We start from the raw sequence: 16,522 nt of genomic DNA, 5'->3' as shown, positions 1-16,522 counted from the left end.
ACCATCTAGACCAGCTATAGAAAGGACTGTCTACCTGGTCAGCTTAGTCTGCGTAAACCAGTTAGAAACCATACAAACAAGTTACTGCCATAAAATTGTTTTAGCTGGCTTTCCCAGCAAGGATACCACATTGCTGAAACCGGCTCCCTTCCCAGATACCAAACCACCCACAAATTACTTGTCCTAATCTTCACTTCCTTTTTCAGCCTTCTTCTCCTTCACAAAAAAATCCTCCTCTTCACATCCCAAAATTTATCTTTCTCTCCCTTCTGCATGTCTTCTGTCTCTGCCCTTAATTCCTTGGTTTGGGCACTCTATCAGCATGTTCATCAGTGTAATAGCATGTCAGAAAGCATTTGAAATCAGTTTTTCTGGGACACAACAGTCCATGAAGCTGCGGGTAGTGTGGGTGGGCTCAGCCTTGATCCTATCTCTTTCTATGTTTTCACAAGACCTGTGTCACGAAATACCATTTTCAGTATCATGCAGTGGCCATTTTAGGAGGCATGAAATTGACTTACTATGGAGAATTTTAAATGTTTATTGTTGTTGTTTACATGTGTATCAGGAGAGCTTATCTGGGACACAGATGAGACTCTGGTTCACCTCGAAAAGGTGTTGGATATGTACAGGAATGGACATTACCTCAAGAATAACACACAGACACACAAGACAGGTGAGTGACCCAGACAAATACAGACACACCTTTTACCTTCGACCAGTGTCTAAAATTAATACCCGCCAAGCACGAAATGTGAGTTAGAATTGGCATGCTACCAAGCTAATTGACTAACTAAATTTAATAATATTTATTTACATTCATTTAAATTCCATCTAATATTTGTGTACTTTGTGTGTGGTTATTTTATTTATTTTTTATTTTTTTATTGCATATTAGAATACTGCATTATTTATTGACCAACACTGATTTTTTTTTAACTCCATGATTCTTTCATTAACACACCCCATGCGCAGCACAAGGAAAATCCAGAGTTTCCCACTGGTAATTACAACATTGTGGTTATGTTCATGTGCGCTCATCTTGTAAATACAATCATTTCAACATAACTTAAAGGCAGCAAGAGTCAGAATTTTGGCAATAAACAGGTTGCCACAAATCTCCACAGTATGAAACAGTTTTTCAGAGTGTGTAGACAAAGGGAGAGAGAGAGTTTGTGTGCATTTAAGGACAAATGAGCGGAGATTAAGAAGATTAGAGTTTAAATAACTGGTGAGGAGAGGGGCTGCTCACAGGCTTGACTGACAAAACAGCCATTTCACACTGAGAAACAACTCTGCTGCTTTCCTCCTTTATCCACCCCTATTTTTTTTCCATTTGTCTTTATTCTATCATTTGAACACCTGCATTTTTTTTTCCTCTTCAAACTCCCAATTTGCAAGTTCTTGTTCTCCCGTTCTGATTTTTGCAGCTTGTCTGCCTCTTACTCTCTCTTTCTCTCTCTGTTTTCCTTTCTTCCTTTCCATGCTCCATTGGTGGTGTAAAGCAGACACAGACACTTGTTGATGGATGAGAGCATTAAGCAAGTGAGGGCCATCTTCTCCAGGGCCATTTAACTCTTTCCATTCTTACTGGTTTCTTCAGCTGAAAACAGTCTCTAAGTCTCTCACAGTCTCTCAGCACTGATTGTAAATGTATTAGCCTTATGCTGTCAGGCTGATTTATTGTAATTATAGTATCAGGGTTGCCGTTAGCCGGTAAATACCAGTTTTTGACCGTTAAAACTTCCCAATGTCCGATAAAGTAAAAAATTGTTGGACACAATGTCCGGTAAAAATATTAACATAAAGCAGACGTACGTTAGGTAGAGGTTACATTCAAATGACGCAATTGCACACATAAATAAGGTCTCTGTCTGTGAAATAATATATAAAAAAAATGTTTCTAAAGAGAAGCGCTGGACCCATTTGATTTCACTTTGGCACCAGAACGCTTCCGTGCCATGAAAAATCGAAGAAAATAGTCATAAAAAAATAAAGAGAAATAAATTAGCCAAGGTGAGAAATTATATGATTTTTGTTACTGTAATATATATATATACACACACACACACAAACATACGAATACAAACCAGAGCTTCCGCTAAAAAAAATTGGTGCCGGTCAACGTGTCTGGGAATGATATAAAGTTTGCCAGACAAAATGGAAAAAATCCGGTCCACTGATGAGTCATGACCACCTGTCTAATATTCTGTTGGTCTTCTGCTGGCCATGAAAACAGTGCTGACCTGCCGAGGCATGGACTCTACAAGACCCCTGAAGGTGTCCTGTGGTATCTGGCACCAAGACATTAGCAGCAGAGCAAGTCCTGTAAGTTGCGAGGTGGAGCGCCGTGGATCTGACTTGTTGGTCTAGCACATCCCTTAAATGCTCAATCAGATTGAAATCTGGGGAATTTGGAGACCAGGGCAACACCTTGAACTCTTCATAATGATCCTAAAAACATCCCCGAACAACGTGTGTTGTGTGGCAGGGCGCATTATCCTGCTGAAAGAGGCCACTGCCATCAGGGAATACCATTGCCACGAAGGGGTGTACTTGGTCTGCAACGATGTTTAGGTAGATGGCACGTGTCAAATTGACATCCACATGAATGGCCGGACCCAGAGTTTCCCAGCAGAACATTGCCCAGAGCATCACACTCCCTCCACCGGCTTGTTGTCTTCTCACAGTGCATCCTGGTGCCATCAGCCATCCACGTGATGTAGAAGAAAACAGGACTCATCGGACCAGGTGACTTTCTTCCACTGCTCCAAGGTCCAGTTCCGATGCTCGCGTGCCCAATGTAGGCGCTTTCAACGATGGACAGGGGTCATCATGGGCACTCTGACCGGTCTGTGGCTACACAGCCCCATATGCAGCAGGGTGAGATGCACTGTGTTGTGACACATTCCTCCCGTAACCATCATTAAAATTTTCTGTGACTTGTACCACAGTAGACTTCTGTCAGTTCGGACAAGACGGGATAGCCTTCGTTGCCCTCGCGCATTGATGAGCCTTGGGTGCCCAACACCCTGTCGCCAGTTTGTCGTTTGTCCCTCCTGGGACCACTGTCGGTAGGTACTCACCACTGCTGACCGGGAGCACCCCACAAGCCTTGCCGTTTCGGAGATGCTCTGACCCAGTCATCTGGCCATAACAATCTGGCCTTTGTCAAAGTTGCTCAGGTCTTAACTCCTGCCGATTTTTCCTGCATTCAACTCGTTGACTACGAGAACTAATTTTTTGCTTACCATCTAATCTACCCAGACCTTGACATGTGGCCTTGTTAGGAGATGATCATCGTTATTTGCTTAGCTATGAGTGGTCATAATGTTTTGGCTCATCAGTGTATATACACACACACCTTTACACCAAATATGCGTGTTAATTTAAATTTAGCAATTTTGTGTACATTGTATTTGGCATCATTAAATTGTATAGGCCTTTATATTTCATCATATACTTTATATATGATATTTGCCATTAAACAATAGTTAAATATTTATTTAATATGTGTATAAATACATTACATATCAGCAATTTACATTGGATGTGAACAGCCTTTCTAAATCTCTCTTATTGAAATAAGTATGTAGTATTACGAATTATCTTTACTATGCACTGCTAGGCATTTTAGGCATTCTTGTAAACCAGGGTCCTTTGGCAGCCTATCAGCACTCTGAGTATGCATGGATACAGACAGGGCTTCCCTACAGAATTTGCTCCTGCCTAACATGCTCTGAGTTTATTAAAAACCCAGCATGTCTCTGGCTGACTACATCCTCCTCTCTCTCATTGCTCCTGTGTCTAACAGAAACATTAACTGAAAGCGAGAGCTCCATAAAGCATTAATTAGGGCAATAAAGTATCTAATAGTTGCTCTTATTTAATAGCTTCTAGCTCTACCTAGTTTTCTGTCAAGTGATTCCCCCCCTACACACCACGCTCCTGACACTAAACTCATCATAACGACCTCATCGGAGGCAGCCTGCCCAGTGGCCTCCATTCAGAGCTCGCTAATCTTTCCAAAAGAAATAGTGAATTACATCAGTAGAGACCATCCAGCCATATCCTTGAAGAGAGAGAGGGAAGAGGGAATAGAGAGAGGGAAACTCAGAAATTCTGACATTTATGGTTGAGTAGCTGGGACATTTGTAGTACACAGTTATTATGGGACTTCAAAAGGCCACTCTCCTTTTATTAGGACCATTGTCACATTGCTGTGAATGAGGACTTTTAGACTAATCTAGCAGCTTTGAATTTATGTTACATTCAGTGTCCAAAAGTTTTGCCACACCTGCCAGTGGTGAGTGAAATTAGAAAATGTACTTGCCATAAATATTTATTAAAGGCCATGAAACTGTGCTTTGCATTATCTTTATTAAATTATATATTTTTGTCTCTATGACAATGGAAATACTGAGCATCACAGTCTCTGTCTCTCTGTGAAACTGCACCTGTCACAAAAATGTGACGATGCTTCGTAATTTGGTACCTTATTTTGGTGGCTTAATGTGTGAAATATTTTACTTATGTGTTGCCACATGGAGTTCTGGAGGGAAAAAAAGGCACTATAAATAAACTTGTGATAAACAAGATGGGACATTTTTTATTTGTTTTGTTTTGTTTTTTTGTTTTTCTTTTCTTTTTGTGTTTTGTTTGGTTTGGTTTGGTTTGGTTTGATTTTTTTACATGCAGAGTAATTTTTGACCCTGCATGTTAATTTTAGACATTGGTTACACCCTTCTCAAAGACGCACAGAGCATAAAAATCAAGAGAATCTCTCCAAACCATTCAAAACACTACCTAGAACCAGCTACAAACCTTACAGTGATGCGGCGGTGCCAATTTGATAGCTTTCTACTGATATATCCTGTCCACAAGTCTTGGAGGTGGACACAGTGGGATCGTTTTTCATGAACGCATACAAATACATGACCACAATGTTAGTATTTTTGCCAGGATCACCAAAGGCATGTGCCCCATGACAAAGTGGCCATTGCAATTCTGTTTCCAAACAACACACAGTAAATGTGCTGCACATGGATTGTGCAAATGCAGACTGACTGGATTTCAAAGTGTGGTTGACCAGCAGTTGGTGTTTGCTCAGCCAGTGTAAACAAAACTGTCCTTCAATGGTTTGATCAGATGTACATTATCATGAAAAAACTGTCATCAGTTCAGTTTAAAAAGCTTAAATGAGTTAACAAAACAGGTTTGCTTGCTGGGTCTTGTCACAATTAGGAATGGGCAGTGTTGGGTGTAATGCATTACTAAGTAATTAATTACTGTAATTAAATTACTTTTTCATTAAAAAAGTAAAGTGATTACTCTTAATTTTTTTCAGTAATTTAATTACAGTTACTTCTGATGTAATTGCGTTAAATACTGAATAGACTATAGAATAATTCTATTTAAAACAATAGTGAATTTAATATCAAAATTTAATGTCTAATGTTAAAATGTATGTTTTCTAATTTAACGCTGCCCCCTTAAATTCTTTGGCCAATTCATGAATAAATTATTTGATTTTATATGATTTATTTGAAAGAATTAAAAGAACAGTTTCATATCTATCCTTGTATTTTTCATCTGGTCAAGGTTGATAAGGGTTTTACAGAGTAATTAGTAATAAGTAATGCAATTACTTTTCAGACTGAGTAATTAGTACAGTAATCTAATTACACTGTAGAAGATGTGATTAGTAATTAGTAATGAATTACTTTTTTAGAGTAACTTACCCAACACTGGGAATGGGTTAAGATGGTTGACTAGTCATTCAACAACGACAAGTTTATCTAGATATTTTTTTTAGTTTTAGTGCCTATACCAAAGTCTGCCTTTCAGCAGATTAGTTAGGAGTACAGAACAAATGTCACAATGCATTGATAATTTCCATGAGCAAAGCTAAGTGTTGCTGCTCCTTTCCCTTTTCAGATTGTTCCTACACTCCTGGTTGGATCAAATTTAGTTACTCGCAGCTGTTGAATTCATACAGACAGCTACATACACTATATTGCCAAAAGTATTCGCTCATCTGCCTTTAGACGCATATGAATTTAAGTGACATCCCATTCTTAATCCATAGGGTTTAATATGACGTCGACCCACCCTTTGCAGCTATAACAGCTTCAACTCTTCTGGGAAGGCTTTCCACAAGGTTTAGGAATGTGTTTATGGGAATTTTTGACCATTCTTCCAGAAGCGCATTTGTGAGGTCAGACACTGATGTTGGACGAGAAGGCCTGGCTCGCAGTCTTCGCTCTAATTCATCCCAAAGGTGCTCTATCGGGTTGAGGTCAGGACTCTGTGCAGGCCAGTCAAGATCTTCCACACCAAACTCGCTCATCCATGTCTTTATGGACCTTGCTTTGTGCACTGGTGCGCAGTCATGTTGGAACAGGAAGGGGCCATCCCCAAACTGTTCCCACAAAGTTGGGAGCATGGAATTGTCCAAAATCTCTTGGTATGCTGAAGCATTCAGAGTTCCTTTCACTGGAACTAAGGGGCCAAGCCCAGCTCCTCAAAAACAACCCCACACCATAATCCCCCTCCACCAAACTTCACAGTTGGCACAATGCAGTCAGACAAGTACCGTTCTCTTGGCAACCGCCAAACCCAGACTCATCTATCAGATTACCAGATGGAGAAGCGTGATTCGTCACTCCAGAGAACGCGTCTCCACTGCTCTAGAGTCCAGTGGCGGCGTGCTTTACACCACTGCATCCGACGCTTTGCATTGCACTTGGTGATGTATGGCTTGGATGCAGCTGCTCGGCCATGGAAACCCATTCCATGAAGCTCTCTACGCACTGTTCTTGAGCTAATCTGAAGGCCACATGAACTTTGGAGGTCTGTAGCGATTGACTCTGCAGAAAGTTGGCGACCTCTGCACACTATGCGCCTCAGCATCCACTGACCCCGCTCTGTCATTTTACGTGGACTACCACTTCGTGGCTGAGTTGCTGTCATTCCCAATCGCTTCCACTTTGTTATAATACCACTGACAGTTGACTGTGGAATATTTAGTAGCGAGGAAATTTCACGACTGGACTTGTTGCACAGGTGGCATCCTATCACAGTACCACGCTGGAATTCACTGAGCTCCTGAGAGCGGCCCATTCTTTCACAAATGTTTGTAGAAGCAGTCTGCATGCCTAGGTGCTTCATTTTATACACCTGTGGCCATGGAAATGATTGGAACACCTGAATTCAATTATTTGGATGGGTGAGCGAATACTTTTGGCAATATAGTGTATATACTTTCATTGATCTATGAGAGCACATCTGACTTTCAATACTGTTGTGTCATCCATTCATTATTATGAACAGTATTTTGTTAATACAAATCCCATCTTGTAATGTTAAGTTGATACAACATGAAACATGATGAGAAACAGACAGTTGTGCTTTTTATGATAAAAAATACACTTAATAAAAGACCGGTTTGGCCATTCTTGCTGCTGTGAAGAGAATGTTGGCAGCGTTACAGTGGTCTGTTCATTCAAAACTCTTCTCGTTAGTTACTCTTGACATTTCAGAGTGTACTGAACTCATGTTTGTGCATAAACAAAGTGACAGTGAGTACTGTGTAACAAATTTTTTATTTTATATTTTATTTTTTTGTTCCTGGGTAGTAAGTGTTATTTCCTAATTGCTTATGCCTCAAAAGTATAGAAAATGGCTATTATTCCCCACAAACTTTGCTTTTGTGACCAGGACAGTGATATTTTGAAATGTATCTATTTCCAATGAGAAAACGGGCAAATGTGTGTCTTTTCGTTCACATAAAGTCAGAATAAAAAACAACATATGAATCCAAATTAACATGTATTTATACTAAAGTAATATTCAAAGCCGTGCTGGTCCATAATGGTAACAAGTACCCGTCTCTTCCCCTGGCTCACTCGGTGCACCTCAAAGAGGATTACAACAGCATCAAGACCTTGCTGGATGCCTTGAAGTATGATGAGTACGGCTGGGAGGTCATAGGAGACTTCAAAATGGTGGCATCCCTGATGGGTCTCCAAAGCAGTTTTACCAAGTTTCCCTGCTATCTTTGCCTTTGGGACAACAGGGACACCAAGGCGCACTACCACAGGCGGGACTGGCCACAGCGCACCGAGTTCTCTGTGGGGAGGAACAACGTCAATTGGGAGCCACTGGTGGACCCCCGGAAGGTGCTGATGTCACCACTGCACATCAAATTGGGCCTTATGAAACAATTTGTCAGAGCTCTAGATAAGGAGTCGGCAGCCTTCAAGTACCTTCAAGACTTCTTCCCTAAGCTGTCTGAGGCAAAGTTCAAAGCCGGTGTCTTCATCGGACCACAGATAAAGAAGGATTTTGGATTCATATGTTGTTTTTTTCTGACTTTATTTGAATGAAAAGACACAAATTTGCCCGTTTTCTCATTGGAAATAGGTAAATTTGAAAATATCACTGTCCTGGTCACAAAAGCAAAGTTTGTGGGGAATAATAGCCATTTTCTATACTTTTGAGGCATAAGCAATTAGGAAATAACACTTACTACCCAGGAACAAAAATTGTGTTACATAGTGGGTAAAGTTCCTATAGTGAGTTAAATATATATAGAATACTGCTTCATCTATGCTCTACTGTTCACGATATTTGAACATCACACCATGTCCTTACCAGGTACAACACAGTAAAGTGACAAGCAACAAAAACCATGTTTTCCAACCATGATGAGCAACAGGACATTTTATCACTCACTTGGTTTCTATTTCTTTAGCGCCACTTTGGAAGCCCTGGCCATATTGAAATTTAAAATCTCTCCAAATTTTTCAATATTTCCACCCCCAATATCATTACCATAATGTACATTTTTCATTACTGTAATGTGAAAATACTAATATATTATGTAAACTATAAAGTATTTATTCATCATTATAGTATTGTATTATATTACAATATTACAACATTGTATTACAGTAATGAGGATTACATATGTATATACACACACACACACATATATATATATATATATATATATATATATATATATATATATATATATATATATATATACATTTTGCATAAAGAAAATAGTTAAGTAAAAAATAAAGAAAATAAAGAAATAAAAAAGTAAAGTAAAGAAAATAAATTTAGGGCCATTAAGGTTTTTTTACACTGTGACAATATTTTCATGACAATTAAGCACTTTTTTCTCTCCTTACCATAATGCAGTTTGATCCTCATTACTGTAATACAATGTTGTAATATTGTAATATAATACAATACTATCATGATGAATAAATACTTTATAGTTTACATAATTCATTATTCATGAAATAAGCTTTGACATGGAAATTTTTTGTGAGATTCACCCAAAAACATAAGGATGTTCCATTATTTTAAGAATGTTCACAACATTAACTCTACCTTTACATAACATTTGTTTTTGATATGTTCCTCGTTAGGCATGTGTACCAGTTTCCTGTAGTTATTGTACATTGTTAAAGACAATGACAAGTGAGAGAAAGAGAGAGGCCATGGTTGATGAATGTATGGGCGTGGACAGATGAAGGCATGGGAGGGACGTTGTTAGTTTAGTTTTCTTTTGGCCGTCACTCCTCACATCACCTTTTATTTATTTCTCTCTTTGTATATGCTCGTCTCTTTCTCTCGGCCTCCTTCTGGCTGTGGTTGCTCGGTGACGGAGGCATGTATTGTGTCCAGGGTCACGTTGAGTGGCATTTAAAATGTGTTAAGAGTGAGTTTCTGAGGAAGCACAATATAAGGGAGGACACATTTAAATTAAATTAAATTAGGTGCATTGTGTTTTAAGTTTAATTGCAGCACCAAAGAAATAAAAGAAGAATTAAATGAACTGAACTTATAAAATTAAATTAAATTAAATTTAATTAAATTAAATTAAATTTGTGCATTGTGTTTTTGGTTCAACTGTAGCACCAAAGAAATTCAATTAAATAAAACATTTAATTTAAATGGGTGCAATGTTTTGATTTAAGTGTAGCTTCTCAGTATCATTTTTTTTTTTATATATCTATTGGTTAGGTTTATTATTTGCCCATTTATAAATAGGGTATTTACTGATACATTATCATCAAAATAGATTAATTACAATTTTAGTATTTTAATTAGTGTTCATATGCTAATCAAACATCTTTCCAGTATCTAATTCATCTTTCTCTCTTTTGACAGAGTATGAATGTGTGTCAGGTGCCTCAATAGCCGCGGAGAACTACCGCTGCTGGCCATCCTATCAGCACGATGGATGCATGCTGTCAGTCTTTAGCGTCGATGAAGCTATTGACGTGTGTGAGAGCCACGCCCAGTGCCGGGCCTTTGTCATGACCAATCAGAGCACTTGGACAGGTAATGGTTCGAGGTGAAATTCAGTACAACAAGACAAAATTACAGCCAGTCAGAACATATTTGGTGTTTAATGTAGAGCTATGTGGAGCAGGAATTTGTACAAATGAGATTTCACTCCATGAAAATAATATAAATAATGAGCTCTATGAAAATACAACTATGAAACTCAGTGTTCAATAAAAATAATTCCAACTGATTAAGATTACAATTTTAACATGGAAGAATATCACTTGTTGCTTTGCACCTGGTTAGGACACGTGTTATTCACATAATTTCAACTCATAATAATGCTAATTTTGCTCAGCATACAATGTAGTATGGTGTGTTGTTATTGTAGGGAAATCTGTGAATGGATTTATGTGAATGTGTGTGTAATGTTGTTTTACCAGATGCATTTAATTTCTGCGTCGCAACCCAAAATTATTCTTAGGTCTGTTCTGATGCAGAGAAGTAAAACAACAATGCAAATGCAAATGAAACCATGCATACATTCGTGCAAAGTTAGGATAGCATAATAAATAGATTTATTAAGTGTCAGAACAAAATTATTCCCATATCTTGTGTTGTTAATGTTAAAGGCTGTGCGTTCAACCAAACCCTATTGCATTTTGGTGCAAATTCATCTCTCACTAAGTAGAAGCTGGACAAATTACGTACATAATGTAATAATGGACGGGTTGCTTGACATATCCACATCCTCAACAACCATGGACAAAACTATGCAAGGTAAAAGAAAATAAGATCCAGACTACATTAAATATGAGTTCTGCACTGTGTTTGGTTGCCACTTGATGTCCAATGTAAAATCTGGGTCCAGACCCACAGTACTCTCACATTTCTCCTCATATTTTCCACCTCTCTCTGGTTCTCCCTCTGTTTTTCTAATTCTCTGATTTACATTCTCCATCTCTCACTCATATCCTATTCGTATTGTCTTCCTTTTACTTTCCTTGGCTCTGTTTATCCCTCTTGGGTTATCCGATCGCAACTGATCACAGCTGAGACAGCCGTTTACACCTGGTAGTAACATGTGGCTCAAATGCGTCTCCTGTGACCAATTTGATAAGATTTCGAGGGGAGGGTCTCTTCACTTAGGCCACTGTTAGTGTGTCACTGCATGTTTTAAAGAACAAAAAAGGCTGTGCTGTGCCTAAATATACTTAAATTGTATCAAATATACAGAATGCTCATTGTTATTTTAGTCAAGTATCTGTAGTAAGTGCTTCACATGTTCTCTGTCACTACATGTTGATGTGAGACACACTGAAAATGTTCCATGGCATATTTGTATTGGCTTTTCCAGATTTTTCAATCCGACAGTTATTTTCTTTTAAAGCCACACGTAACTAGTTTAAAACCGGTTTAAAACTCTTGTTTTTAAACCAATGGTTGATTGACATTGGCATTGTCTGAGACACTTCAGAATGCCATACACACACACACACACACACACACACACACACACACAAAGGATTTTTGCTGCTTGTTCAATTTTCTTAATTAAAATGTAAAAAAAAAGAAAACAAATTAAACTAAAGCAACACAATTGTAGAAAATTTTGTCACAACTTAATTTATTTTCATTTTATCCATTTAAATTTGTAAAATGAAAGTTTACTTAATCCATTTGTGTTGGGACTACATGCATACTTTTTGTGGTGTTAATGGTACTCGATAGGGAGAGTAAATGTTAAAATGAAATGTAATTTTATCTGTGTTTGTACAAGATGAATATAAAGGGGGATACTTGTTAATGTTTAATGTTTTGTTATGTTGAGATTTAGAAGAGTTTCTGCTATGTTGTAGTTTGTGGGATTACCATTATGGTAAATAGTGTAGCTTGAGCTAATGATGAGGACAGGTACAGTAGATGTCATACATGAAATTGATTGCTCAATTCATTTAGCAAATTCTGTGCTAACCATAGCATAGTTACTAAACTACACTCTGTAGTGCTTCCAAAAAGCATGTATTTAGCATGCTAACATTCACTTTTACTTGTTAGTTCAAAATAAATAAAATAGATTTATTTGAGTTACATTAACACATATAATTTTGTTGGGTTTACCCAATTCAGCTAGGCTCTTTCTACACAAAGTGTTTGTGTTGAGATTACATAGTAATTTTGAGTTAAGAAAACTCATTTCAAGCACATGGACCCAATGTCCATGATAAAATCAAGTTCAGCCAGAGTTATTATTATTTTTTTATTTTTTTGAGTACTTAAACATCTGTATTTAGCACTGTACACTTGAGAATGTTTAACTTATTTTTTTATTTATTATTATTTCTTTATTTTTTTTATTTCTTTCCTTTCCATTTAGTTTAGTTTTCATTAGTTTTCAGTCTAGGAATGTTAGTTTTAGTTTATTTTTCAGTGTTTTATATTTACAGAATATTTAGGTTTTATTGTTAGGTTGTAGTATTTATGGGCAGCAAGTTGCTGTATTGTATGTAAACTGATTTCATTTAAATATGTTTACAACATCAAATTCCTCAGGGCCTTGAAGTGTTATCACTTTCTAGTAGCATTTTCATGTTTAAATATAGCTACAAGCAGCGTGGACGGGCCCAAGCACAACTGGTCCATTTCCACCCGGTGGCTTTTGGAAAACAATGCAAGGTGGACACATGCATTTGGCATTTGACATTATTCTAAACATTATTCTAATGTTGTCTAAATGTGGTGACAGTATCATTAGTCACCTAGGAGGAGTATTTAAAAGTTCAGAGCTTGCAATTTTCAGAAAATCCAAAATGGCCGACATCTTGTTGGGCAGAGCTAATTACTATAATTATGAAAATTGTCCAGCTTGGTGAGAACTATATATGTACCAAGTATGGTAACTGTAGGTGAAAATGGGGGTGCTACAGAGGCCATCTTACACACCCATTTTAAAGGGGGTGCTACAGAGCTCCCCTGCAACTTTGCCCAGCCCTAATGGCCGACGACTCTGATGTGTGCCTAAATATGGCTGAATGGCTGACTTCCTGTTGGGCAGAGCTTATGACTGTCAGTGCTAAAGTTGTCCGGCTTGATGAGATCTAAATGTGTACAGAGTTTGGTGACAGTAGCTCAAAAGGGATGTTCTACAGAGCCCTCCGAACATGCCCATCTTCTAGGTGGCACTACAGAGCACCCCCTGCATGCCCCTGTACTTTCAGTGCTTGGGCCCTAATAATCCTTAGAAAAACAATAGTAATTATAGTAATAGTAATAATAAAGTTTATCCATAAAGCTTTTGAAATGTATAATAAACTTATCAAAAACTAAAAGTAAAACAAAACTTTGTGGTCAATTTATTCATATTATAGTTGAGTTTCAGATTCAATAGCTATGTTTCCATCCAACTTGTGAATTTATTTTAATGCGAAAAAACATAATATAGCAAAAACAATGTCCGAATAAAGCTGCGTTTCAATCCCATATGTTCAAAAGAACAAAATCCCCACTTCCGGAGAAATTGTAGCCACTGTGATTCTTTTATTAATAAAAAACTTGCGGTTTAGAGCACATAGACAAAACATTGAAAAGAACTGCATCTGTGTCTGGGAGCGACAGCATGTCACACAGTTCTGGGAGCACTATGTGTGTGCGTTCCTCCCTTATGTCTTTGCTGTGTGGATCTATAATATTTTTTTTTTAAGTGTAAATCTGCTCTTTGGCACAGTTCAAGTTTGTATTTGACTTATTTGCTCTGCAAACTCTATGCAGGCTTTAGATTTTCCAGGCATCGTTATTTCAGGGTGACCAGAGCAGCATTTCAGGTGCAATGATTGGTCCGCTGTTTAGTCCAGTTATGAACGAGATATTCAGTCACATTACTTTTTTGATGCTTAACTTGTATTCCTAGTTAATTGGAGTTTATTCGGTAAATGTGTTTCCATCATAGTTTATGCACATTTCTTCTTATCGAATAAAACCTTTATCCACATCAAACGAGTGTATACATTTTTTATGTGCATTTTGGAGATTTTATTCACATCTTGGTGTTCCATCCAGTAGTTTTTATGCAATATCGCAAAATGCGCATAAAAACATTGATGGAAACATAGCTAATGATACAAACATTGGTGTAAATGGGGTAATGTCCATTCTCTCTTACACAACCTGTTTTCTCTTTTCTTGATCTTTGCAGATCATCTGCTCGTACTCTTCAAAACCGGTGCAGCCAGCATTAAAGCGGCTCCAGGTAAACTCACCTACATACGACAGGGGACACCTGAGCACTGAACAGAGAGAACGGCATATAGCAGCAGTCATACATCATCAGTATCTCCTGATTGGCTCCCTCTGAAGATACTTATGTTGTCGCTCAGGATTCTGGGAAGAAGGTCACAAGAGAAAACACCTTTCAGGAAGTTTGATTTTCTCTTGTTGACTCACTCAGGTGGATGTTAGCTGTGAACTACGGCCCAACCAAAGTGCAATACTGCCTCTCTGAAGCTGGGGATGGACATTCAGTTCCCTCCCTGAGACTGTGAATGTATACCTGGCAGAGATGCAGAGAGTGGTATTTTGTGCTTGTCATCACAAGACACAAGATAGTCTAAGGGTTTAAGAGCACACGTGTGTATTTAATGAAATCTTCTGTCAATATCTCTCTTTCACTCTTTCTGTCAATCTTTCATTCATTCCCTCTTTCTGTCCCTGCCCACAGACTCCTCCTTTATTCTCCATGATATTCAGCACTTTTTACCCCACATGAAACAGGGTCTATTTGTTTGAGCTTTTAAAAGCTTTTGCTTTGATTTTTGGAAATGTCGCAAAATATTTGCTCACATGCAACAAATTCTTCTATCAACTGATGTGCCCAAAAGTTAACTCAGACCAGCTTAAACATGTAATTTATTGGTTTAACATATGTAAATGCCTCTTCTTTCGAATTATATATTTTTTTCTTCTTAATGAAGAATTTAGTTTGCTGAAACATTTCAAAAAGATCAGCAATATCTGTATCTGTGCTATTACAATCAAAGAAACATTTGTTTTCTTACCTCTGTTCTTGTCATTAAACCTTTTTATGTTCTGTTCTGTTTTATTTTTCAATGTTTTTAATGACAGAATGTAATGACCAGACCCATACGAAATCTGGGGCCGCATAATTCTACAGAAAGCTCGGCAGAAATCCATTATTAGTAATTATTTTTAATTAGGCTAATTTTATTGTCACTATCAGACTGTCAGCTCCATTTAACAAATTTCACTATGTTTAAATCCATTCCACAAAATCTGCAAATTTCGATTTCGACCTGGTAACAACAAATTTGAGAGGGTTAATTGTGATACTTCAATTTCAGATGGTGGATGTTGGTGGTTAGTCAAGCAATCCCTTTGTTGTGTGATAAAGTTTCCCAAGGAAATGTCACATCAAATTATTACTTGACAGGTGAAGGAGTTCAAGATATTTCTGCTTTCAGAGAAAGCACTGAGATAAAAATTTTAAGTTTTCTTATGCATCTTATGCTTGTGTTGTGTATATATAATTGTAATGGTGCTGATGAGATTGATATTTTTATATGTTAATATAAAGTCATGTGACTGAAAACAGAAAATGTGTCTTAGTCATTCTTGTGTGAGATTTGTGCATCTTTAATAAGTGTTAAAAATCAACATTTTGCCCGTTATTTAAGTTGCTGTAAGCGATTGCAGTTGTTTTGCTAACTCCCTCTTGAAGGCCACTGAATTTAGCTCTCCCAGCATCATGACTGCTGCTGGGTCACTGACACAAATAAGGAAAATATATAGGGGACAAGATGATGTTTGGTAATTGACCAACCCTCAGCAGAGATGCACTTGCATTAAAATGTAAAGCAAGAGAAGATGAGCAGAAGCCTATACATTTGTGAGAGAAAGAAGCTTGCTCTTTTGGTGTCTGTTGTTTTGAACAAGCTCTTGCATTGAGCCTGTGGACTACTGAAATCAAATAAACATCAGTCAGCAGAGTCATTTGCTCTGTGGCATGGAGAAAACTCCAGCCTAAAAAACCCAACAGACCTCAGCAGAATCACAGGGGCTGCAGGTACAGCATCAGGAGCAACTCACCTCCTGACATGATCTCAGAATGCACATCTGTTCTCCATATGCCACCATCCAAATCTCCTTTCCATGGGGGTTCTTTTCTTTATAGTGACTGTGGAGGAAGATGGGACCACAAAAA

At 37.8% G+C, this 16,522-nt stretch overlaps 1 protein-coding gene across 1 annotated transcript in view; it reads left to right on the top strand.

The window, feature by feature from the left end:
* LOC127412174 (extracellular tyrosine-protein kinase PKDCC-like) overlaps positions 1 to 15,931 on the top strand; it is a 52,018-nt gene extending 36,087 nt beyond the window's left edge. The window contains exons 5-7 of the mRNA XM_051648328.1: positions 569 to 676; positions 10,189 to 10,362; positions 14,501 to 15,931. Coding sequence (XP_051504288.1) covers positions 569 to 676; positions 10,189 to 10,362; positions 14,501 to 14,595 — 377 coding nt within the window. The 3' untranslated portion in view covers positions 14,596 to 15,931. The remainder of the gene's footprint in view (positions 1 to 568; positions 677 to 10,188; positions 10,363 to 14,500) is intronic.
* Positions 15,932 to 16,522: the final 591 nt, after the last annotated feature.

This window comes from Myxocyprinus asiaticus, chromosome 21 (genome assembly GCF_019703515.2).
Source record: "Myxocyprinus asiaticus isolate MX2 ecotype Aquarium Trade chromosome 21, UBuf_Myxa_2, whole genome shotgun sequence".
Lineage (NCBI taxonomy): Eukaryota > Metazoa > Chordata > Actinopteri > Cypriniformes > Catostomidae > Myxocyprinus > Myxocyprinus asiaticus.
Note: the sequence above shows the minus strand (reverse complement) of the source record. Positions and strands in the feature narration are given on the sequence as shown.